General features: G+C 39.6%; 1 protein-coding gene across 1 annotated transcript in view; it reads right to left on the bottom strand.

The window, feature by feature from the left end:
- sgip1a (SH3GL interacting endocytic adaptor 1a) overlaps positions 1–26,425 on the bottom strand; it is a 57,789-nt gene that overhangs the window by 4,783 nt on the left and 26,581 nt on the right. Inside the window, exons 3-18 of the mRNA XM_079244931.1 lie at positions 26,013–26,037; positions 25,218–25,280; positions 24,376–24,439; positions 23,457–23,641; positions 19,882–19,893; positions 18,363–18,384; positions 18,168–18,252; positions 15,965–16,050; positions 13,183–13,263; positions 11,977–12,051; positions 10,985–11,785; positions 8,564–8,685; positions 8,192–8,345; positions 3,385–3,444; positions 2,387–2,498; positions 920–1,075 (exon numbers count right to left, since the gene is read on the bottom strand). Coding sequence (XP_079101057.1) covers positions 920–1,075; positions 2,387–2,498; positions 3,385–3,444; positions 8,192–8,345; positions 8,564–8,685; positions 10,985–11,785; positions 11,977–12,051; positions 13,183–13,263; positions 15,965–16,050; positions 18,168–18,252; positions 18,363–18,384; positions 19,882–19,893; positions 23,457–23,641; positions 24,376–24,439; positions 25,218–25,280; positions 26,013–26,037 — 2,103 coding nt within the window. The remainder of the gene's footprint in view (positions 1–919; positions 1,076–2,386; positions 2,499–3,384; positions 3,445–8,191; positions 8,346–8,563; positions 8,686–10,984; positions 11,786–11,976; positions 12,052–13,182; positions 13,264–15,964; positions 16,051–18,167; positions 18,253–18,362; positions 18,385–19,881; positions 19,894–23,456; positions 23,642–24,375; positions 24,440–25,217; positions 25,281–26,012; positions 26,038–26,425) is intronic.

Genomic DNA, 26,425 nt, shown 5'->3' with positions numbered 1-26,425 from the left:
AAAGGATTTATAGTCAGGGGATAAATTTGCCTCATCATTATGGGCCACTTAACATCCTCCTCTTCTTCAACAATACAGAACATGGGACTATTTTAACACCGTTCTCAGGCATGTAAAGCTCCAGTTTTCCATGATTGCTTGTAAATGTAATTGTACATTTAGGCCCTTCCATTCCAAATCTATCAGATGCAATCAATGTGCTGCATAATACTAAAGTCCCATCTACAGCTCAGCACAATCAGATATGCCTGCATGTCCCCCTCAGGGCTGCAGCAGCGTAGGGGAGCAGGACTCAACAGCAAGCGGTCAGGTCACAAGGCAAGCGGCTCTACCATCCGAGCCACTGCCAGCCCCTGACTTAAAGAAAGTTCTGACTTTACAAAGTTATATTGCAACTAGCATGTAGTAAGAGCAAACTATCTTGAAGTTTCTCAGCACCGTCAGGATGTTGGTGGTTTGAGAACGTCATCATCATACGGTGATGTATGCTAATCTGACTGTATCCTGGCTGATTAACCAAAGACAATGAATTAGCCTGGAATTAAACGTTTTTATGTTTTGCTCTTCTTCTAGAACGAAATTTATTTGAGTTTTTTTTCTTTTTAAAGATTTTTAATTTCATCATTTGCAAATAATGCATGTTTCAGAGATGAATTTCCTTTCACAGTCTAAGGCTGAGAACTTCAGAAAGCAATGAGTGAAGAAAGAGGAAGCTTGCAGACTTCTTTAAAACGACTGCTGCACTTCTCTTGAATCCTTTTGTCTCTTGTGAGATGATCAGTTTTCAAAACTGTGAGACAGTGATAAATTTGAATATAATCCCAACAAGGTTGTACTGCCTTCAGTTGAAAGTGAACCTTTATTTATTCTTTTTTTTTTTCTTTAGAAAGGGCTGGCGAGTTCACAGTGGTGACATTACCAGCAGAGCAGCTGGGGGTTAGGCAGCACATGCTCCAGTCGGCTGTAGTTGGTTATGCTGAAGGTTAGCACAGCGGGGGACGGGTTATTGGCAAAGTGCCGTGTGATTCCCGCCGGAAACGACAAAACCATCTCACCTATGATCTTCACAACACACCTAAAAGGAAAAAAGAGGGGTGGATTAACACAAGTACAGTGAAAGGTTTGTTTCCCTTCCTGTTTGCTCAGCTACATTGCACAGGTGCAAAGTTATACTTGCAGTAGTACAAGCAAAAAGTAATGAAAAAAGATATGTATGACATTCATGTGAATTTATGTTTGTCTACTGTAGTAACTTAACTTAAAGTTAACTTTATTTCTCCTATTTAGCACACACATTACATCAAAATGACAAGCAGATATCCTAAGTGTCTGTATTCTGTTAATCTAAAGTGACAAATATAATTTTTAATCGTGATTTATAATATGATATTTAGCAAGCAAACATGAAAGCAAAAACTTTGATGATATGATGAACTAATGAACCAATTAACCTTAAAATCTCACATCTTTAATGAAGTTTTACCACATTTAACAGTGATAAAAGCTTTCCGATTTACAAAAGTGCATCCAGAATTCTCATTAAAAATTGTTGCGTGAACTGAATCAATGAACCATCACAACACAAATCAAATTAAATCAAATCAAATCAAACTTTATTTCTTGAGCACTTTTCATGCCACGGGCAACACAAAGTGCTTTACAGGATAAAATCAAGTCATAAGGATTAAAACAAACAGTGGATAAAAAGGCAATTAAAAATAATAGACACAAGCTCTTTCCACACACTCACACACACACAAGGACATAGAGCAAAGAAAACCCCCCACACCCACCCACACACACACACACACACACACCCATCCACATTCCCTGAAAAACATCATTCCCTGAATACTGTCTCTTTAACTGAATTCTGGTTAATAAAACAACTAAAAACATTAACTAAGTGATAAAAATTCTGACTTGATGCTGATGTGAGGAAACAATACCTCGGGATCCATCCACACCAGGAGCCAGTCCCCCGCATGCTCATAGGGGCCGCTGCCACAGCAACCGCACAACTCCCAGGCAGCAAAGGGGCCACCCCGCAGCCGTGAAGCTGCAGTGCTGGACCCCGCGCCACCCAAACAGCAGCGGTCGTCATGACAACAGCCCCCAGACCAAACAGGCAGGGCCCCCAGCGTGCAGGATCCCCATAAGGAAAACACTGGAGTTAAAACCAGAAGATGAATAACCTTAAGAAGCAGTAAGAAATAAGAGCGACAATAAAAGAAAAGATACATATATACATAGAAGGACTTCACAATAATGTATTAAAAATAAGAAATCTAATAAAACAATTTAAAAATAAGACAGACATATTATGGTTGTGGACCTCTACTGTAATCAGGAATGATATGATGTGTGTGTATGTGTGAGGACATACTTGTTTGGATCAGCTCCTTTAAAGAAGGCATTGACTGTCTCTGTGAAGGCAGCGGCCACAGGAAGAGTGTCCTGAGCCCCCATTGTAAGAGGACTTGGCCCTCTGGAGCAGCCTATAAGCCACACAAACAGACACACAAACTCTACAATGACACAAACTCAACAAATGACTCCAACTTAATAAAACCAGCTTAATGACTGCTCATCACTTAGGTTTATTTTCTGCTTGTAAAAGATCATTTGGGTTCTATATTCCAAACCAGGACTCGGCACTCTTCCTCTCCAACGACTCAGGGATGAAATGATGAACAAAAGATGTGCAAATCACAATGATGGAATGAAATTTTACAGCTATTTAGGAAAACATATACTGGAGTTAGTAAGGTGAAGTGATAACAGCACATTTTCTGCGAGGAGGAAAACCGTTTCTCTCTGCTCTTTGACTGTGATGCTTTAAAACAAAGTAACTTTGAATATCTCCCTTTAAATTTCCAAAATGATGGAAAGGATGTTACACACGGATATTTTTCTCTTTTCAGAATAAGCATAGCTGGATAAGAAAGAAGAGGCGAGGCAGACAGAGAGAAAGTTACAGATGTGCTTGTAAAGCTGAATTCTTACAAGATCAGAAAAAAAAGCTTAAAAAAAAAAAAAAAAAAAAAAAATCAAGAGAGCACCGAGAGGCCGAACAAAATCCCAGAAAGCAAACAGGGAAAGTATCGAAAGAAGGAATTAGTTAGGTGCATAAAGAATGATGACTCCATAAAGTGCAGATGAAATGTAAATGAATGTCAGGAAAGAAGAAGTCAAAGTTACACCAGATATTTGGGTGCAGCTGAAGGGGGGGGGGCTCAGCCAGGAGTAAGCATGGTGAGGGTTAGGGGGTGGAGGGACTGACAGGGGGGCAGGGCAGGCCCAAGAAGAAGCAAAGCTTGCACAAATGAGCCTCGGAAGAGTGCGCGTGTGCATGCACGCTACCCTGGTGCAGAACAAACTTACCTTCAAAGGTTAAATAAAACTTCCCTCTGTCAAACCACACAAGGGATGGCTGGTCATTCTCTGTGTGGGGTGGAGGGAAGGAGGGATGGGGAGGGGGTAGTGGGGGTCAGAAGAGAAGGGGGAATAGAGGTAGAGGGATGAATGGGAGGAGGAGAGGGTGAGGAGAGGGGGAGAGAAGGACAGTAGCGTGAGTCTCACATGGCAGGTCTATCGCACGTCACAGTGAAGTGAAACGTGGGGGTGGAGGCTGAGGGGGGAGGGCTGAGTGCAGAGATGCCACCTTGACAGCACACATGATGAGATGAGGGACATGGGATGCTCCTCGTGGACACATGCGTGCACGAGACAAGGCTGGATTCAGGTGGGGTGAATGGGAGTCTGGTGTGTGCTCCTGGATGTTGACTGAGACAAGAGGGGATGTGGGGGGGGGGGGGGGGGGGTGGAGTCCGAGAGTCCACAAAGGAGACAATATGGATGTCGGAGCAGCAGCCAGAGCTCAGCGGAAGAAAAAAGCTCATGTTAGCAGTGACTGCTTCTTTCTTATGCTTTTCCTCTTTAATCTTTCTGTGCTTCCACTGTCCTTCAGGTCTTATGAAACAGAGGATGATGGCTGTGAAGGAAGATGGCCAGCAGAGGGCAGTTGTGGGACTGAATCCAGGGAACAGCAGGAAGATGAAGGGACTGTGGTGCACAGAGAGGCGCTGAGTCCCACATTTCAGGGGCTGTATCTGACCAGGATAAAAACCAAGTGTTTTAAAAAAGGCTCTTAAAGCCAAGTTGTACTGAAGAACTGATTTACTCCTGTTTCAGATTTTCAAGCCAGCCTATATATGAACATATAAACAGCAAAAGTTTCCTCCTATTTCTCCATTAACAACATATCCAACAACTACGTGCTGTAAGAAAACTAAAGTTAATTCATTTCTAAAAAGGAAACTCTCAGAGAACATAGCCAAACACTAAAACAATATTTCTGCTTCACTTGATACTTTCTCTGTAATATTTTAAAGAAAAATAGTCAACAATATTTTCTTTTTGGAAAATTTGTCAGACCCCGAACTAATATTCGAAAGCGGCCATGGCATTACCTTTTAAAGCTTACACTTAGAAAAAAAAGCAAGAAAAATCTCTAGATTTTCTCTTTTTCCTTTTCATAATGATTGTAAGAATCAATGTTTTTGACAGATGGTTGAGATAACAGTAAAGAGTTGTAACAAAAGTGACTTGGTCAAAAGCTGAATCAGTGATGGGATATCAAACATTACACAGGCAAACTAAGTGGTGAAGATTTACTTTGGCAGATCTATTTCCACAAAATTTAAAAGATTAATTATAGTCACTTAACAAAACAAACCTATGACAAAGTTAGAAAATTTGTTTGCCAAAAAAAAAAAAAAAAGGGTTAGAAACTAGAGTACGGAAGGTTCTTAAGATCATGGGTAGGTTTGAAAAATCATCTCTTTCTAAGTTCTCTTCCTTTACCATGTTGGTCAACCTTATGTTCATCAGGTCAAGGAAAGGAAATTTTTGAATAGAAAGAAAAGATAACTCTGCCTCATCAAGAAGCTAACCACAAAGTAAGCCGCTTCTACTTCGATAGGTCCGGATCTTTTTATGCAACAACGTTTCAAAGCAAAAATAAACTACTTGACCTGACCTCCTATATTCCTGTTTCCTTTAACTTTGAGTATCAGAAGGAAATATGTCTCTGCAGCAGGTGAGAGAACCTTTCCCACCCCGGAGGTGGCATCCAGCACCACTATAACTACAGTAAGCCTAACTGAATGTAAAGTAATTAACACTAGCTGCTTTCTGAAAATAAGTTTGTGCAAAAGATGTTTAACTTTATGGCAGATTTTTATATTTCTGCTGCAGAAACCTGACAAACGTACCAGCAGAGGGAAGCATTTATGTTTGCAGCTCATACTGTTGAGGAAAGGTGTGGCGATGGAGGAACCCCCCGGACAAGCAGACTGACGGGTGATGGAATGATGAGAGCTGGAGAGTGCTTCATGTGGAGAACAAAAGGGCAGGTGGGCCAAGAGTTTCTTTGGTGGTTTCTATGGATATAAAGTGCCTGAGTGACAGGTGTATAAAGTGGGACTCAAGGCTCAAGTGTGGGAGTTGACTGAGGTGTCACAGTCTGATTCGGATTGGTCGAACCAGAGATTGTGTCACGGCATGAATACCATACATCTAATTTGGCCTAATTCTCATGCCAGACTTCAAACAACCCAAAAGCTGAGGTTGTGATCCAACAGCATGCGTGACACTGTGTTTTTATTGCATGTGTGAAAGAGGAAGACAGATGATACGAATCTCAAAAGACCAGAAATGAGGAACTCTTCAGACACGCTCACCAAACACACAGCACACTTCTCACTGTGGTGCAAACTGAAGAGCAAAGGTTTCTGGGAGAGATCGTGCCAAAGTCTGAGCGCAAAAAACTGTTTTGCTAGGAGAGGAAATGGGAGATAGATGGGTTGCCATGGTGATATAGCAAGATAGTCACCAGTGCACAGTCATAAAACAGAGAGAAAAGTCTCACAGGCAGGCAGATGCAAATAGAAAACTAAAAAAAGAAAACTCTTTTGGAAAGTAATCACCATCGTTCATATTTTCATTCAAGAGAATGAGTCAGAAAGTAAAGGAGGACGAGAAAGATATGCAAATAGGTAAGAGGAAGACTAGGAAAAGTATTGATTGTCTGAGAAATGTGTGGGAAGGTATGATTTGGTAAGAAAAAACCATCAAGAAATATTGCCACATTAAGGAAGAAAAAACATGAATGTGTGGCACGTTCAGACATTTGAATAAAGAAAAACCTTATGAAGATGAATGAATTCAGTAGGTATCTAAACAATGAAGGTCAGATTGCCTTTAAGAGGTTTTAATCAGTTGTGTCTTCGGTCAGAAAAGGTGTAAAATCTTGATTTCGGAGAGAAAAAAAAGAAAAACCTGCATTCACTGTTTGAATACCTACACTGTATGACTGAAATTCATCGAGAGGGTCCGAAAACACGCAGTGATGGATGACTTTTACCCTTTTATGTCAACAACATTCTGGGTAAAGAGCATCAAGCAGATTTCAAACTCACACAAGGAGCACAGCAACCTGTATGAAACACCAGTGAGTCTATTTTAAATAGAGGAAAAGTTGATAAAATTTTACCTTTAAATAAATGAATTAACTGCATGTAATGACTCCGGAAATAAATACAAATTCTATATTCACCATATGTAGCTCAATAAATAAGTGTTTTTTGTAATAACATTTTTCAAGAGCCATTTCTATTCACTTCAGGGAGATTTAACCTTGGAAACGTCAAGCAGACTTTGCAGCTCCTTTCTGTTTTCATCACTCACATCCACATGACAAAGAACATTTATCTGAGTGGATGACAAAAAGCAACCGCAGCAGAGGAGAAAGGCTAGATCTGAGTAGCTAATGTAGCACCAGGTAATGCTGCTGCTGCCTTAGGTGGCTCAGTCAGATAATCAGGCCCCTTTTTCTGAATGTAAAAACATTTATTTATTGAACTAAATAAACTTCTTTATATGTATTTATACTTGTTTAATTTTTTCCCTCAAAAAGGTACAGTTTTTCAGTTATCTACATTTTTATTTACGAGTTAAATAACCACTCAGATGGTATTCCACATGTCCCAACATGTACACCGTCCTCTCTCAGAGGGAAACTTTACCATACCTGCAAATGAATCAAAGTGTCTCTCAAAGGTGGGAAGTTTGTCTACATAAACATCCTCCTCTGACAAGCAAAAGAACAAATAAGGGGGACAAACAGCAAAACAAACAAAACAAACACAGAAAAGAAAAAAGAAATTTAAATAATAAAACACTGACATGCAATACAATATGAAGCTGTAAAAATGAGCATCTTCAAAGCAAAAAGTGATGCAGAGAAAGTGGAAATGGGACAGTTTTTAGCTTAAACAGTGCCTGTGGCCTTGTTTTTTTTTTGTTGTCTAACGAGCAGATTTTGCAACATAATGCAATAATAATGAGGTATGATGACGGTTTCAGAACAATATCATTACCTGTAAAACTCTTTATATTAGCTTGGATTTAGGGAAGTAATTTATTCAGTTTGTCCCTGAAATCTGTTTAAAGCACATCCTTAAAGTGGACTATATCTGGTAAACAACAGCTGCCTTCAGATTGTGCATTGGATTGTTTTTTCATCTCTGTTGCACTGGGATTTGTCACACCGAGGCTAAAGTTACATCAAAAATTAGAACTCATGGATGTGAAACTAATTTCTTAAGACGAAGGTTTCTTGTGAATGTTTACACTTCCAAATGAACCCCCTGCCTTATTTTCTCACCTCCCACTCATACTCTGCATGTGTGTGCCTATGAAAAGGAATTTCATTCTTTGTATTTACCAAAACCAGTCACAATATTTTTTCACCTTTAATAACTCACAATATAAAAGCCATATTGTCAAGTGTTTCTATTTAAAATCTTATAATCATCAAGATTTAGATGTGTTTAAATATTTTTCAACTGTGCAGGTGGAACATGCACAGAATTTTACGGTGCATGCCGTGACTGTGATGATAATTGTCTTTGCTAAGTTATTTTATTGAGAAATTGTCACCGTTTCCACAAATAATAATTATAATAGAAAAAAAAAGACAATAAACCCATGACACGATGAGTGCAAACTGATGAAAAATAAAGACAAGGCTCTTCAAATGATCAGCAAACTGTTTGAAAAATCTGTTCTGACTGCAAGTTTTTGTGAGCAGAGTCGTCATGCTAAGCAGCTCGGCGAGCGTTCCCACCTGACACAGACACGCAGAGCTCCTTGTTGACGGTGGGTGTGGTGGCGGCACTCAGGGAGTTGGTGGAGGAGATAGAGGAGGTGCTCTCGGCCCGCGCCAATGGAGCAATCGGGGGAGGGCTTGCGGAGTGTATTGGCGGACTAAAAGGCCGATTCTGAAATATTAAGAGAGGAGAAAATAAGCAAAAAGAGTTTGTTGTTTGCTAGCAGACATTTAGTAATCTTGAAGTACTTTTATTGTTGAACTCTGAAAGATTTCTATTCGAGTCCTAAACCAGCGGAGGAATAACTCCATCCCAGATAGGTACAAATAAATATGATTATATGCAAGACACAAAATATAAAGCAATAACAGAAAAATGGCAGATCTTACCGCTTCTCCTACAGTGGGTTTCCCAGGAGGAAGTTTGGGCCGTGAAGGGGGTCGAGGCGGAGGTGGAGGAGGAGTTGGGTTGACCGATGAAGGAGTTGCAGGCCGTACAGGTGAAGAGGAACCTGTTTGTGAGGAGAATCAGATAAAGATGAAAATAATGAGGTCAGACTGGAAAACGACTACAGTGTTAAAACAAAAAACACAGCTTAACAACAACCACCAGTGTTTTTGATGACTTGTTGGAGACAATTTCTACATGCAGTGTTTGGAAGAGTTAACGTTCCTCTCACTTACAGTCTTAAATGACCAATTCCTGAGAAGAACCGGAGAACTGGAGGCTCACACATAAAACTATTGCTTCTTCAAATATTTTTATTTCACTCCAGTGGACCGAAGCCACTTTCCTCTGGCTATACAAAGGATTAAGCCCAGACAACCTCATATTTAACTGTGAACAAAATACAGATACGCATTTTTAACTGCTTCCAGAGTCCTGGTTTGTCTCAGCCTGTAGTCTGTGCTCAGGCGGCCCTTTCATTGTACACAATAGCTGAGTAAACTGGATGCGTTTAATTCAATTGAATAATTTCTTCTTAGCAAAAAAGAAAAAAAAAAAAAAAAAAAGAAAATCACAACTAGTGAGTGAGTCACTGGCTTTCTACAAATAAGCAAAGCCTGTTACTAATATTTCAATAGAGTCAGGTAGGTTAAAAAAAAAAAAAAGAAAAAAAAAAAGACTTCTAAAAAGTGCACCTCCGGTTTCACTTCTCAATACAACTAAACAAATTTCAGTTTCCAATCTTATTTCTGTGGAAACTGTTCAGATTATTTGTGGCGTTGTCTTGTGTGAAAGACTTAAATTACTCAAAACATCACTTGAGTCCAGGATACATCCCTTTTTCAATAATTCCAGCTCCAGAAGAGTTGGGTTGCAGTTTAAAATGTAAATAAATACAAATTTCATATATTGTTATTTTCTACCCAACAGAACATAAACAACATATCAGATACTGAACCTGAAACATTTTATAATTTAATTTGATGTTTACTATTGTGTGTCATCCCCTCTTCTTTTAACAGCTGTGTGGACATGTCTGGGATGTGAGGGGACCAGTTGCTGTAGTTTTACGACAGGAATGTTGTCCCATTCTGGTCTGACACGGGATTCCAGCTGCTCAGCAGCCCTGAGTTTTTATAACCAGATATTTCATGTTATAATGCAGCAAAGGTTTTCTGTTGGTGAAAGGTCTGGACTCTAGCCAGGCCTGTTGAGCATATGAACGCTTTTCCTGCAACGCCATGCTGTTATGATGGAAGCTGTTTGTGGTTTAGCGCTGTCTTTCTAAAATTGTTCTCTGAAATCCTCCAAATGTTTTTAACTGGTGTTTAGTACACTTTCAGACTTTTGTTGCCGTGTTGCAACTTTTTAAACGTGTTGCTGTCATCAAATTGAAAATGAGCTACTATTGGCCCTTTTTCATTAGTATCAGCTTGTCTCAACTTAACTCGCCTCGGCTCGGTTCGTAGGGTTTTCCACTCGGCTTTTGTTCCCATTTATTGGTACTTTATTTTGTAACTCCTCAGCCCAGGTTTGAAGCGAGCTGAGTCGGGTTGTGTGTGACGTCGCCAAACTGCATGCCGCTCTTGGTCAGGGGCGCGGCCAATCAGAGGTCAGGGTGTGATATTACTGGAACTTGCAAGTTGTTTACGTGACGAAATGGTGCAACTTAAGTCTGTTCAACATTGAGGTGGAGACATTTCTTTGCTTGGTTGCTGAGGAAAGGATACAGAGGGAACTAGATGGATCGACACGAAATGAAAAAAAGCTATCAAAGCTTTCAGACTCTATGGCTACAGCTAGCAACAAAGTTTTCAGCAGTGTCAAGAGAAGCTTAAAAAGCTTAGAAGCGATATCAGCAGGTGAAGAACCACAATAGTCGGAGTGGATCAAACAGACGAGACTGGAAGTGGTTCCAACAAATGGATGAAATTTATGGTCAGCGACCGGTGAGCCGCAGACCAAGTAGCAGATTGCCTCTAGGTCCTGTGTTGTTATAGAGCTTGTAATGCACAACACTGACATGACAGTGGTTTTGCACAAACCCCGCCCATTTTACACCTGGTACTAAACTGTAATGGAAAAGGAACAGGACCAAGCTGAGGCGAGTTAAGTTGAGACAAGCGGAAACGAATGGAAAAGAGGCATATGTTCCCTAAAATGGTAAAATGCCTCATTTCAACATCTGATGTGTGGTTTGTATTCTGATGGGAACAGGATATGAATTTCTGATATTTGCAAATCATTGCATCTGATTTTATTTACATGTAACTCAGCATCGCAACTTTAACTGAAGTGGTGATGATTTCTGACTGACTTGTTTTTTATGAATCATATTCCAGTCAGAGTCATGAATAACTCACCACTATTTGTGCCACCAGCTCCAGATGTGGGTCCCGGTGAAGAAACCACTGTTCGGTATGTTGGAGGAGGAGGGGGTGGAGGTGTACTTCGACTCCCCTGGCTCGCATCTTTGGGTGAGGTGACTGCTTCACCTCCATCCTCTTTGGGCTGAGGAGCGTCGGCGCTCTTAGGCAGCTCCTCTTGAGCGAGGACAAGGGGTGGTGGGACTGAGACTGCTTCAGGTTGAATAGAGGGAGGAGTCACTGCAGGAGGGGTGCCTGCTTTGGGAGCAGACACCGGTGGGGCACTGTCAGGTGAGCTCAGAGGAGGAGAGGAGGAAGCTGGAGGAGATGCAAGCTCCTTTGGTGCAGGGGGTGGAGAGGTTGTGAGTGTCTGAGGATTTTGCTCCTCTGGTGTGGGAGGACCTGAACGGATAGGTGGGACAGTAGGCTTCTCTGAGGGAGGTGGGGAGGTTGGTAGAGGGGGAGCAGGGTCTTCTTTTGGTGGAGGGGAGGTAGGGAGAGGTGGCGGTAGGTCCTCTAGAGGAGGAGGTGATGTAGGCAGAGGAGGAGCAGGAGATTCTGGTGGAGGTGGAGAGGCTGGTGGAGGAGGTGCTGGTTCTTCTGGTGGAGGTGGTGAGGAAGTCAGGGAGGATGTGGAGTTCTTTGGTAGAGGCGGCCCATCAGGAGACTTTTCACTGAAGCAGACCCACGTGTCACCTGCATCCTCGTCTTGACTGGCAGCCTGCTCGGGTCCGAATATGTTGTCCAAATCAGCTATTGAGGGTTTCCGGGCTGCGGGGTCTGTTTCTGCTGGAGATCCTGCAACAAACACAACCACATAAAATACCAAGGTGTGTTTACACATTGTTCATTAAGCTTACACAAGGAGAGAAAACACAAACATAGGTAGGTACATGACAGAGGAACGTTGGAGGGTTCATTTTACTAATAAGTTAGTTTTATACAGTGAGAGTCAGTAGGAAGTAGAGATGGACAGAAAGACTTCTCACCAGCATTTTCTGCTGTGGGAGATCCAGTTGTTGGGGGAGAAGATGGGACGTTCTTGGGTGGAAGTGGAGGAGGAGCTGAAATGACATTGCAAAGGTATTAATATAAGGCCCTTTTAGGTGTGAATGGTGACTAAGGGAGATTTGTATATTGACCACTTCACATTCCTGCAGCTTAAGCTATGTTGTAAATCAGTGTTTGTTTTTTTTAACATTTTTTGAGTCAAGGTACACTTTTTATCGACTGAAAACTCAAAAGGTTCACCACAAGAAGTCAAAATGGTTTTTTTTTGTTTTTTTTTTTAAAGCCCATATTATCAATATAAAGTCCATCTTGTCAAAGTTACCTTGAATAGAAATAAGATAAACACAAGAAAAAGACATTTTTATTATCTTTCACCTGGGCCCTGCATGAACACAGAGCTGCTTTTTAGACCAATCAGGTGAAATTGGATAATTTCTCAGGGTACACCTGATGATCTACTATGGCAAACTAGTGTGCCATGGCACAGTGGTTGAAAACACAGCCGTAAATTATGCTGATTTTAGACTTGAGACAGGCTTTATTATCATTCATATTTGCACAAGTGTATACAGAACAATTTTTAATTTTATTGACTCATCAACAGTGTTAAAAATACATAAAATATGTCAAATAAATAGTTTTTAAAAAAATTAAATATAATACTGTACAAATAAAAAACCAAATGGGGATTAACAGATCAGAATATAACAACACTGAACATCACATCACAAAAGTTGAATTTTTAGATTTGAATGACAGGTTTTATCTTCACCTGCCAAAACATAAAACAATAAGTTGAGGAGGCAAAATCCCCAAATCAACCAACATGCAGCACAGTACGATAAACTCTAGTCACTACCATGCCAAATGCAAGAGGAAGGCAGCAAGGGAGGAGGGGGTTGATGCAAAATGAAAACCAGGTATTGAGCCTCTCCCTTATAAAATATGGTTACCAAAACTTAATGTTGTGCTCGTGAAATGGCTGGTGGAATGAAACAGGTTAAAGCTGTTTAAACGGAAAAGGGAGAACATCATAGTCACACAGTTGTTCAATCAGGACAGCTTGCAGGTCTGTTTGTTAGTGGGATGATGAGAGAGTTCATGAGGTGAGCTGATGGGTCTGTGCAGTCATTCCAGGGACACGAGGAGGTGTGGCACAGAGTGCAGGGAATCATTAGACTTACTTCCTGTGGGGAAGGATCTTGTCAAAGAGGATTCAGGCTCTGAGAGAGGAACTCCCCACACATCAGACTCAGAAAGAACCACTAAGTTCAGGAGGGGACAGAGAAGGCCATGTGAAGGGTGTTAACAGCAGAAATATTTATCTGATTCCGACTCTGATTGTTGGAGATTTCTAAAAACAATAAGTTGCACAGATCAACATGTCAAAGGAGATTTTAATTCAATTAAACAAATGTCCAGCCTCAGTGACTGACTGCACTCAGAGTCCAAAAACATCAACAACAAAGCCCTTTTAGCCAGTTTAATTTTCAGAGACAATAAAATGGTAGAAAACAAGCCAGTGGTTGTTCACACAGACACACACACACACACACACACACAAAATAAAAAAAAATTAAAAAAAAATCTTCAGAAAGCTAGTTATACAGCAGTCCTGCACCATCCAGTCTTTATGAAGTTTTGTGGAACTCAATGTTTCTCAGCTGACAGATGATGTAAAAGAGGGAAAATATATCTTCAGCAAAAACTAAAACTAAACATCAACTCATTTTTACATCGAAGCTTAAGTACAGCTATGTTTTAATAGGCATACTGGAATATTAAGTCCATTTACCATGGCAGAGGATTATTTCCACACCCTTACACTTATTATTTAGGGGGGGGGTTACACATGCTGCTTATACACTGTGAAAATGGATACACACACACACAGCTTTTATTCTTGTCTGAATTAACATGCAAAAGGATTTTATGTCAAGTTGATGTTAGTTATGCCTGAGATGGCATTTATGTAAAAGCTAAGAGCTTTTCGGCAACCTGCATCTATAAATATTACAGGGTTGAATGTGTGCAGGTGACAGTGGATTCTGCATATTAACTAGCTGCACGATAAAAAAAAAAAACAAGCATGACTTCTGGGGGCAAATATCAACTTTAACCTTTGCAAGGACAGATGGACTGCAATCACAACTGCAACCTGAGCCTGAACAAAGACTAACTACTTGAAGAAGGTGAAAGGTAGAGGAGAAAAAGAAAAGTGAGTATATGCTATTGCAGCCGAGTAACACAGACAGTCTCAGTTAGTGTTCAAAAGGCTTTTTCATTTTAATGCTAACATAGTTTCACAGTAAAGTAGTGCAAATAACATCAGTCGATATAAGCATATACACTATTCACAAAAAGTTAGGGATATTCAGCTTTTGGGTGAAATTTCACAACAAGCCTAAAATGCATTCAAACCTGTACAGGTGAACTTAATGTGATCTTCTCTAAGCTTTTAAATGCACGTCCAACTGTTAAATGTTTCAATAAATTTTGCACAAGTTGCTGTTCTCTAACAAGGAGCTTAACGGCAAAAATCACGGCAGGTGTGTGATCCTTGAATTGACCAATAAATGTCCTGTTTCAATTAAAGCTGGTGTTTAAACAGTTGTCCTCATCATGCTGTTCACATTTTGACATCATGAGACCAAGACGACACCTAACAATGGAACAACAGTCCCTTGCTGTTGCGATGCTTCAAACAGGACGTTCTCAGACAGAAGTGGCCACTGAGCTTGGAGTGTCACAGAGTGTCATCAGCAGGTTGCAACAGAGATATCGAGAGACTGGAAGAGTCACAGAAAGGCCTAGAAGTGGATGTCCTTTGGCCACATCCCGTGCTGATGACCGCTACATTGTGAACACTGCCCTGAGAAACCGGATGATGAATGCCACTCAACTCCAGGCACGTTTAAGAGAGGTGAGAGGCACCCAAGTGTCACGTCAGACCATTCGAAACCGTTTCCATCAGCGTGGTCTGCGTGCTAGACGACCTGCACGGGTACCTGACCACACCACCAGGCACAGGCATCATCGTCTTGCATGGGCCAGGGAGCATTTACGCTGGACGAGGAACCAGTGGGCCTCAGTGCTGTTCTCTGATGAAAGTCGATTCACACTGAGCAGAAATGATGGCCGGCAACGATGTTGGAGACGTCAGGGAGAGCGCTATGCATCAGCCACTGTTGTCACCAGGCCAGCTTTTGGTGGTGGCGGTGTTACAGTGTGGGCAGGGGTGTCCACTTGGTACAGAACTGCCCTACACTTTGTGAATGGTACAATGACAAGCCCATACCACCTGAATAACATCATTAATCCAGTGATTGTGCCCCTACATGAACAGCACAGGCCTAATTTCATCTTCATGAACGACAATGCTCCTGCTCATCGAGGCCGCATCATCAGGGAACGGCTGTTGGAGACTGGTGTACCTCAAATGGAATGGCCTGCACTCTCTCCAGACCTGAATCCCATTGAAAACCTGTGGGATCAGCTGAGCCGTCGTGTAGAGGCTCGAAACCCTGCACCCCAGAACCTCAATGACCTGAGGGCTGCCCTTCAAGAAGAGTGGGATGCCATGCCTCAGCAGGCAATAAGTTGCCTTGTGAACAGCATGAGACGTCGTTGTCAAGCTGTAATTGATGCTCAAGGGCACATGACGAGATATTGAGACGTTCAAATTTTTTGTTGTGGTGTAACTACCATTGTTGTTACCTTTTGTGTTGAATGAATTTTTTGAGATGAGGAAATCAGTAGTGCATCCTTCTACTTAAATGTCTTACTTTTATCATATTATATCACTGTAGCATGAACATATTGCATTTTCCATAAATTTCACCTGAAAGCCAAATATCCCTAACTTTTTGTGAGTAGTGTATATAGAAAAAAAAAAACAAAACAAACCCAATACAGACAAGCACAAAAATGCACTTTTAGATGCAAAAACAGAGGGAAAAGGGTTACCTTCAGTTTTCTGCTCTCCGAAGGCAGTTTCCAAAGGTGGCCCAAATAAGGCTGTGGTGTCTTCAGGGAATGGGGTGGGTTGACTGCTGCAACAACCAAATGACAACACAGAAGTTGTTACTAGTGGTGGAGCTGTTTAACTTACAGTCAAGTTGGTTAAGCTACTTGTGCTGTCTGATATTTTGAATCAAGTATTTAAAAAGTCCCCATTAAGCATCATTAAATTACAGATTCATATTGTTTTTAGAGGAGCACAAATACATAACATGCTGCAGCAGCTCAGCACTTTTTAAAATGCTTTATTTTAGCTCCCCCCCCCCTTCTAAAAAGCTCCTTCTGCTCTGATTGGTTAGTTAAATTTTCATTGCAACAGACAGCTGCTTAGTCTTTGAGGTGTGCCAAAGTAGCCACCAGGCAGACACAATGTGCATGTTTTATGGTGATGTTGTCACATAAAGTAAGGGGAGACTGAGCTACAAACAAAGTGTTTCAGAATCAGCACCTTTTGTAAGACAGAACAACTCCCTCTGTCTTGAACTGTGCAACTGTGCAGACTTTTTGCATGCACACAAAGTTATATAACAAACTGAAGGAAAGGGAAAAAAAAAAAACAACAAATATAAAATGTATTTTTTAAATGGATTTTAAAATGTGGCAAAAATGCAGTGCCAAGTACTTCATAGTGGCCTTTGGAGGTTGCATAGAGTAAATTAGCATTTATTTCTGCCATTTCTTTTATGACAGCAGAGGTTAAAAAAAAAAAAAAAAAAATGCAATGCATGACATGACAGTCATATTTGTATAAATATTGCAGATAATTTTCTATTGACAGGGAACTATTCAAACCAAACTATATAGAGTCTCTATGACTGTTAAACTAACTTCACTGGACTTCCAACAATGTCAGGAAACAACTATAAAAACACTAAGAGACACACGAGGAACATGTGATTAAGTTGTCATGACACATAGTTGTTATGACGACAAAGCCTATAACAAGTTAACTGCGGTGACTTCTGGCATTCAGGCAAGGCAAAGTTTCAATTTTCCATCAGTTTCTAAATTATGGTGAAATTGCAAAGGTTGGGCAGAATGTTTTAAATATTTTCAGCTCTTTTGTTCAAAGAAATGACAAGTATATCGTAGTAAACACTGCCTGTTGTAACACCACACGTTACAGAAGGTCCTGTCATACAACATGACAGAGTTTAAAGATTAAGTTGTTTTTTTTATATATATATTTTTTTTAATTTAATTTTGTATGAAGCCAACTTACATAATTTGCAAAAAGAATTCAAGCAGCCCAGAAAAACAGTTCAATTCAACTTTATTTATATAGCGTCAAATCACGGCAATGCCATCTCAGACGCTTTACAGACAGGAAAAAAAACATTATGAAGCCAATTCATAATAGCCTATATAAGGAAACCAACAGATCAAGTTGGAGGCTCCAACTCAATCTCCCATCCTGAGCAAGCACATTGGCGACAGTGGGAAGGAAAAAACTCCCTTTTAACAGGAAGGGAAAAACAACAAACAAAACCCCAAGAAAATATGACTGCATATTTGATCCTTTTGGCATGTATGCATCTCCTTGATTTGATGTAAAAGGGAATTTAGGACAAAAGAAAATGCAACAAAAGCTTTGGAAGTTAAAGTTTCATATAGTTATATGTTCTAGGATCTAAATGATTGATCAGAGTCATCGTTTTCTGAGTCCTCTGGTCGGAAAGATAATGTATCTTGAATCCTAAATCATATAACCAAGGCAGAAGGTATCATTGCTGAATGGCTGGATGATCCATGATGCGTCCTCTTCGCTGTATAACTAAACTCTGATTGTGACAATTAAGCAAATAAGAAAATATCTTTCTGAATAATCTGAAACAAGTTAGTAGTTACATAAGTCTCTATACATTTTAACTTTCAGCCTGTGAAATACATAATACAGAAAATTTATGCCACAAAAGTTTATTTTCTAATGGTAACCTTGTAAAATAGCTTAAAAAGGAAATATTGTTTTGTTTTTAGTTTTTTCCACAAGCGTTTGTGTTTGGATCAGTCAAAAGTAAAAGGTAAGGTCACTGACCTCTCAGATGTAAAAATAAAAATGCAATATATGGAAGCCATGTGGTGTAATGTATGCAGCTAGTTTATATGCTTTCAGTTTGACAAGGCTGAGACTGAACAATGATGTCCATACCTGGGGGGTTGTGGTGCTGGTTGTGGTGCCGGGGCTACAGAGGGAGCTGCAGGAACGACGCGCCTCGGTCTGGCTATCTCCTCAGCTGGAAGCACAATATACGCTCATGAATTCTGCAGCACAGTCTCCAAATTTACTGCTTTCTTTCTTTCCAAAAGTGAGTCTAAGTAGAGAGGCAACAAGAAGGATACTTACCAGATGTGTTCCGTTTCAAACCCTGTCACAAGGGGGAAAAAAAAAAAGGCCATAAAATGTAAAATCCAAAACACATCAGAATATTGTCTACAACAGGAAAAGACTTAAATTATACCCTGCATTACTCCACTCATGTACAACAACTTCAAGTTATTAGACAATAAATGAAATGTTAATGCTCTAAAATGTAAACTAATTATCTTGTTAAACTGCGGGGAAGTTCTGGGACTGAGACAGAAGAATGATGTGAGTTGTGTGGTAGTGAACATCAGAAGATAAACTTCAGCTTTAGGTTGATTTGATTTGATCAGACTGCAGTTACTCTTCTGCAGCTACACACAAAACCAAGTATTACTTGTACACTTGTACATAAACGTCAACATACACACACTATGATGTACAAAAGGTATGATTTGATGGCAATGTGAGTGGTAATAACTCAAGGACACAATAGTTATAGGACAGGGCTACTCAATTTAGTCCTACAAGGGATGCAATCCAATAGGTTTTCAATGTATACCTGCTCCAGCAGACCTGACCCAGATTATATGGATCCAACTGTCTGAAGATTGATTAATATAAATCAGGTGCCGGAGTAAGCATACATTGAAAAACCTGGTGGACTATGACCCATGTAGGCCTGAACTGAGTAGCCCTGCTGCAGAACATCTCAGCAGGTTTCTCAGACAGTCAATGAAAGTAAGAAATAAGAACAAAAATTATTATTATTAACAGACAAAGACTGTTATTATACTAGATTCCTCTAAAATTCACCAACACCTATTATTTTTAGTGTAAGATTAGCTAGAAAATGGCAGTTTAGTCGATGGCTGCTGCCTGCAGTGAGTTAACAGCAATAAAAAGGTGGTCTGTTGCATCAAAACAAAGTATATATAAAAGCTTTAATAGCAGACTTTAATTTCTTATGACTGTAAAAGCTGTAATCTCAGTACAAGGTGAGGTGTGGAACTGATGGAATTTAGAAAAAGGAAGAAGGACGTTTTGTTGATTCAAGGCCAAAGCCGACATTGCAGGCTTTCACGTTATAATCTTAAACTCCAAAGCACAAGTATGAATCCACTGCGAGCAGGGCATGAGAAGCCAAAAGTGGCAGAAGCACATAAGAGGGGAGAGAGAGAGGAGGAGAAGAGATGGGAGCATATGAAGAGACATGATGGGTAGTGACTGAAGCAGAGACATCAAAGGGTCCAGCTGTCAAAAGTGCAAATTTTTCTCCCAGCAGACAGAAAAAGCAAGAAGCTATTCAGAATGAAAACAAAAACACAAGCAGGGCATAGATTTGGAGAATTTAGAGCAATATTGACAGCCATATTTATGTATTTATTCTGATTTTGAAAAGAGAATGAAGAAACAAATCATCTAACATTTCACGTCAGCTACTGAACCCATGAAATATGATCTCTTATTCAAACGAAACCACGGACAAAGTGAGAAGCAAAGGAAGCATGGCACATTTATCTGGCTCAACCCCTGGAGGACAGAAGGAGAGGACACTTACCGGGCTACGTCTCTGTGACCAGCAAAAAGGAAGAGAGAAGAGATACCTGATCAGAGAGTGACAAATCAGTAAAGCAGACATCATATGCTTCAGAAGATGAGTGTGTGGCCTGGCAGGTTGAAACTAGTGACATAAAAGACAGTGTCCCTCAGAAAACTTTGTTTATAATAGTCCGATTTAGTGAGAAGTGGACTGGCCAGACTTATAAAGCTTTGACAAACAAAAGAAGAAAGCTGGGGACAACTTCTTCGAACTGAGCTTTGTCTTCATGTTTATGCAACTTCTACTGATGATGAATGGAAATTGATGCGTTTCATGTTTTTCAACGTCATTTTCAACGTCATCTGTGATCCTGCTGGGACCGGATCAAAACATGCCACGGAGCGGCTTTAGTTATTTCCACTCATCCGTATCCTGATCACTTTTCTCTACAATAAAGAAAAACAGTCATTTTGCCACCTAATTTCAGAATTGCCTTTAATTTCTCCATGTCGCCTCCCATCTGCCCCCTTGGTCTCTATTCATTTCTCCTGAAATCTCTCCATCTGCCTGAGTCATGTCCACCTCGCATCAACCCTCTTTCCTTTTATCCCTCACTCTTGTGCTTGCACCAGTTGTGCAGTGAGCCATGAGTGATTAAAGTGACGCAACAGTGGGTGGGACATGCTGGTGAATGTTAATCTATTGGATGAAGCATTAGAGGACAGAGTTTAGTGCAGGCTGAAGCAACCAATCACTGCTGCTCTGTTGCATGTAAACAGGAAGAACATAATACAGTGTTCTGGGTCACACAGTGTGAGTTTTGGCATTTCTCAGTGCTGATCTTGGGCTTTAATGCAACTGTGTCAAGTATTAAGAATGTAAAATTAATAAACAAACAAAAAACAAACAAATAAATAAATTGAAATAATATTTTTTGTTTCATTTGGTATTTTTTCAAGTTAGTTCCAGGGTAAAGAAATAATTTTTTTGTTAGATTGACTTGGATTTCAAGCGTTGACGCTCAACCAACTCCAGGAGATGGAAAACATGACAAAATGTAAATAATTGATCATAAAAGTGAGATGCTTTCAGTTAAAAATAACCTTTTCTGATTGAAATGCAGGCAGATACAGAAAAATGTAGAGAACAGACTATGATGACAGACATTGTTTCTAACATTTGAACTCCTCATATGACCTTTCCTCTCTGCCTTGTAATCTTGTTATTCAGACTGAGAACTTGAGGCTAAAGACTCCAGAAACTAATTAAAATCAGATTTGAGATGTCTTAGTCAGCGGAAACACCGTAAAACACAGCTTCTTTATATTTCGGCCAACAAATCAACCTGCATCTTGCATGAGATTTCTAAGCTGTTACACAAACTACACACACTATTAGTCATTAACCTTATAAATACACGGTCGATATGCATGGGGTTCAATATTTTCCTGCATTTACATGTAAAGCAGTTTGCGTTCACAGAGATGAAAGAGTGAACTGTTAAGTAATATCCAGACAAACAAAGCAGTGGCTTACCGGACTCCTCTACAGAGGTTAGCATCATTTTAGGCAGCAAAAGCACAAAGGGAGAAGGAAAGAGAGACAGAGAGAGAGAGACAGAGAGAGAAAGAAAGGGTGAGAGTAGATGTTAGAAAACTGGAGGGAGAGTTTATTAACACTGGCAAAGCAAAGCATAGCTGCACACTGCAGGCAGCTCCTGTTAGGCACTGCATCCATATGCAGCTAGCAGTGGAAAAACATGAGCATCTTGTAAATTTTACTCACAGCATATCTGGGTTAAACTTTTATAAAATTAGCTGTTTAGGTGCATATTATTATTACTGATCATGCCAATTAGTATGCCACTTACAACCAAAAATGACCCCTGTGTAATCTTGCTGCATACTTGGTATCCCGTTATAAATCAGCGTCTGGACTGTCTGGCTAACCACATGTGGGGGTAAATGAATATCAAGGTTCAATGCTATATTTACATGCAGAAAAGTGACACCAAAAGCACTACAAAGTTTGTGTATAGATTGGGGAATATTAATAATATTGAAATAGCTGTAGGGTCTGCTGTCAGGCTTGCTTTAGAAAGAGGAAAAAAGATTAAGATGTAAATACTTTATTCTAAAAATAAACATAAGCAAGAGAAAAAAGAAAGACTGAATGTTAACTTTTAGAGGCTTGTTTATATTTAATCCTTTCCTTTAGATGATTATACTTTGTGACTTACTTCATTCATGAGTGTGGGGAAAAATTCTGAAAGAAAATGCAATGCTAATTTGAACAGATAGGGGTGGGGAAGGTGGCTTCATAATTACAACTATAGACCAGTAATTACCATGCCATGGCCTTCCTTTCTATTCACACTGCATGATGAGATTATATGAATTATAAATAGATTACAGAATATTAAGAGCCGATACTGTGAGAAAGAAAATGTTTCAAGTAACTATGTTTGCACCATGTACAGTCGCCTTAAAAGCAAACCTGTTGCACTTTAGCAATAAGACAAGGGTAACTAAGAAGAATAATTTGCTGTAACTAAAATATCTGATAAGTGCTTACTTTGCCCAGCAACAAACAAACTGGAAAACTAAAATGAAAAGTCCCTTTGAGTCTTCTAGTAAAACTGTAACTGACAGCGTTTCTTTTGTTCCAGTTCTGTTAATGGATTTGTGAAGGACTAACTAAATCAAAACACATCCAAAACTTAGCAAAACCATGAAGAAGTTTCCTTTTACTTTATAACTACAGCCTCATATACACACTAACTGATACGTGCATGGAAAGAGCTTCACACCTGACCAGGCTGACAGAGGCAGAGGGTGAACACACTGAAGTTGGATTAAATTATTGAGGCCAGAAGCTCAAATGACTGCAAGTAATCTCACTGTATAGCAGACTGAAACACAAGTTCATTGTGCCCACTTTCCTACCTTAATTATTTAAGATGGACACCCAGGCGAACTGTCCTTATAGAAACTTGTCCTTATAGAAACAAAGGAACATGAGTTGCAGCTGGAAAGGCTGGGGAGGCCAAAGCCATCAGGCCTACTGGTAATTCCAGGCTGTCAGAAGGAGACATGCGCTTCAATTTGGACTCCTTAACGGAGCTTCATCATGTCACACCCTGGCACTTGGCAGCAGTACACAGAAACTTTCTGCTGCGTTGGGACAGTTACCTTTTGATAAATGACGCCCAAACTAAAGGCAACACAGAGGTCACTGACAGCACCGACCAAGTACCACAAGCCTCACAAATTAGCTACATGAAATTCAAGATAGCATATAAATTTGCAGACTCCTCTCATCTGAAGAATATGGACTGATCTTTCAGGCGAGTTAAGTTTCAAACCAGAGATAATGCGTACTATTGCACAGCACCTGACTGTAACTACTCATGTCATGCATAAACAAAGTAGCGCACTTTCTCATCTGGATGGAGATGAAATGATCCAGATCTGCTGATTAAACAAAAGCAGCTAAAAGAGGTGGAAAAAGAGGATACGAGGTAAACACTATAAACACAGCTGTCCATTAAAGACAGCCACCAGAAAGAGGGCAGTGATGTCAGCGCTACTCACCATAGGAGACGGGGACAGTGATATGTTGCCGATGGAGGCTTTAAGCTCGTCCACTGAGGGGGCCGCTACAACTCGATCAGCCGGCAGCGGTTTAATCTTGATTTTGAATTTCTTTCTGCGGTCCTCCTCTTCTTCAGACTCATCAGAAGAGAAGAAGTGGGCCTTGGCGGTGGAGGGTTGTGGAACTACGTCAAGGAAAGCAAAACTCTGAAATGACTTTAAATGCAACTGGGACTGTGTTACAGCGGGAAAAACTCCAGAATTCTGGTGAAACTTTTACATTTCCATAAAATGCCAGTTAAGCTTGTCATGGTTCCTTGTTTTCTGTTTCTGTCTGTCACTTCTTTGCAGCTCAAACCATTTTCTGTTACTGTAATTAGGTCTTAAAAACACTTTCCTGCTTATCTAACAAATAGAAGACCAAGTCGTATCATAGGCCAAAGGCTTATCCTTAAATAGAGTTAAATTGAGTGCACGCCCACCCCCTGGGTAAAGTATGTTTCTATAAAATCAAATGAAAGTTTAACCTTATTTAAAATAATGTTAAAGTTTTGGATTTAATATTACTGCAAAGTTTGAAGAAGACATCCTGGCAAGTTGGATGGGTGTTAGTGGGGTACTGATTAGTGATTTCCACACTTCATAAAAAGGTTATAACAGCTTTTTCAAACACTTCATGGAGCATGAATGACTCATGACTGTAACGCTGTTACACGTTGCTCCTTCTTGACTTGATTTAGATCTAAAGTTGATGTACTTTGCAATCACTCCATTCCAGGCAGCATTCTTTCACATGGACGTCACTTAAACACCAGAAATATTGATCTGTAACAGTAAAGGCAACCTATTTTTCTGAGCCAGAGTAACTTGGCAAAGAGAAAAAGATAACACAAATAAGAAGAAAATAAGCTGAGGATATCTCCTTCTTCTGATCCATCATCAGGTCTGATGCTGTAGCCTTCATCATCAACTTCAGGAGAATTCTGAAACACACAGTAAACATAGTAAGAAGATTTATACTAAGTAAACATGACTCGGTACAAATCCCTTTAAATGTGTAAACAATGTCACAGTAACTGACACGGCTGAACTGCTCGTTTCATGACAACAAAATGCAAATAAAGAAACAGGTCTGGGCACATTGTATACAAAGATTTCCTGTTTTAACAAATGTTAGATCCTCTTTTCACTCAAACATAAGCATCTGTACATTGTCAGTCATAATCCTTCCTGATACTGCACGCTAAACATTTAGCAAATTATTCAAAATCCACTAATTAACCTTAAACTATAATTATCTTGAAACAATTATATGTGTATGTGTATATATATATATATATATATATATATATATATACACACACACACATATATATATATATATACATATACACATATATATATATATATATATATATATACACACACACACACACACACACACACACACACACACACACACACACACACACACACACACACACACACACACACACACACACACACACACACACACACACACACACACACACACACACACACACACACACACATATATATATATATATATATATATATATATATATATATATATATATATATAAGTCATTAGGTCATTAGTCACCCACATAAAGATTTTACAATAACCCAGATCTAGGCCAAATAAAGCTACAGCTCTGAAAGGGAACTGATGTGGAATAAAATAAATGCGTATAAACAAGCATGAAATAATCACACAAACTCCTTCTAACTAATACTCACATATCTCTCCCAGTCGATATCTCCATAGAAGCCATTAGGGGCCCCATTCGTTTTCTTCTGAGACTGAGAAGACAGAGACTGTTTAAATAAAATCCCCCCAGACCCTGAAGGGAATGTATGTTACATAAGACCACTACTGTACTACTTTTATACTACCTACAGCTTGGTAGGTTCTTCCATGTGCTAATTTGTTCTCCATTTTGCTTTTTTTTTTTTTTTTTTTGACAGTTTCAGGGGTCTTAAGGGGTCAGTTTAAGGAGTCTCAAAATTATAACTTTATTTTATATTTATTCTGCTTTTTTGCAGAATTACAGAAGCTCTAATTGGTTTCTAAAGATTATCAGATGATAAATGCTAAGCTTCAAGCAATCCAATATAGATGTATAATAATTCAAAACTCAATTTTCTCAGAGTACTCAAAATATTTATGGGGATCTGTTGGAGAATTTTTTCCTTGGATTTTCTTAGGAGAGCCTACTGACAAAACTCATAGCCGAAGCTGAAACACTGGGGCCTGATTGATGATTTAAAACACAAACTGTGACGTAACTATCAGTCTATATTCTACACACCACTCTACTCCTGAGGCTAGTTTACTCTAATGAGTTGATATCAGTACCGATTCAACTTCTTGGGGTTCCTGGCAAGCAAAAATAACATGGAAAATAAACAATTTACCTTTTATTCATCAGACTTAGTTACCTCTAGTAAGACTAGTCTAGATTTCAGGCTAATTTTCAAATGCATAGAATAGTATTTATTTTGTCAAAATACTAAATATTTTCTGTAACTTACACCCCCGTCTCTGTCTGGGGACCCCCTGTGAGAAATAAAGAAGAGAAAGCATGAAAGTCACTCTCGTTCTTTATTTGGAAATAAAGTGTTTCGCTAAACATAAAACAGATACTTAATACAACCATACACACACTTACTTACAAATCACACTCCCACTTTAACAAGTCTCTGTAGAGTTTGACATAAGCTAAAAGCCACTAACTTATAAAGATCCATCACCGGGTTGACTAAATGTCATTAGCTGATCACCAGTGTTGATTATTTTCTGGGTTCATTTTAATGTTTATTGATCTTGTAAAAATAATCAGTGGCTAAAGCCACATAAATGATCAATTCCAAATCAATCTATTACTAATCTCAATAAATAGTTTCAGTTTTGAACCAACCTTATATTTATATTTGATATCATAAGG

Source organism: Telmatherina bonti (genome assembly GCF_933228915.1).
Source record: "Telmatherina bonti genome assembly, chromosome: 8".
Classification (NCBI taxonomy): Eukaryota; Metazoa; Chordata; class Actinopteri; order Atheriniformes; family Telmatherinidae; genus Telmatherina; species Telmatherina bonti.
The sequence above is the reverse complement of the archived record's forward strand: the minus strand, read 5'-3'. Positions and strand labels throughout refer to the sequence as shown.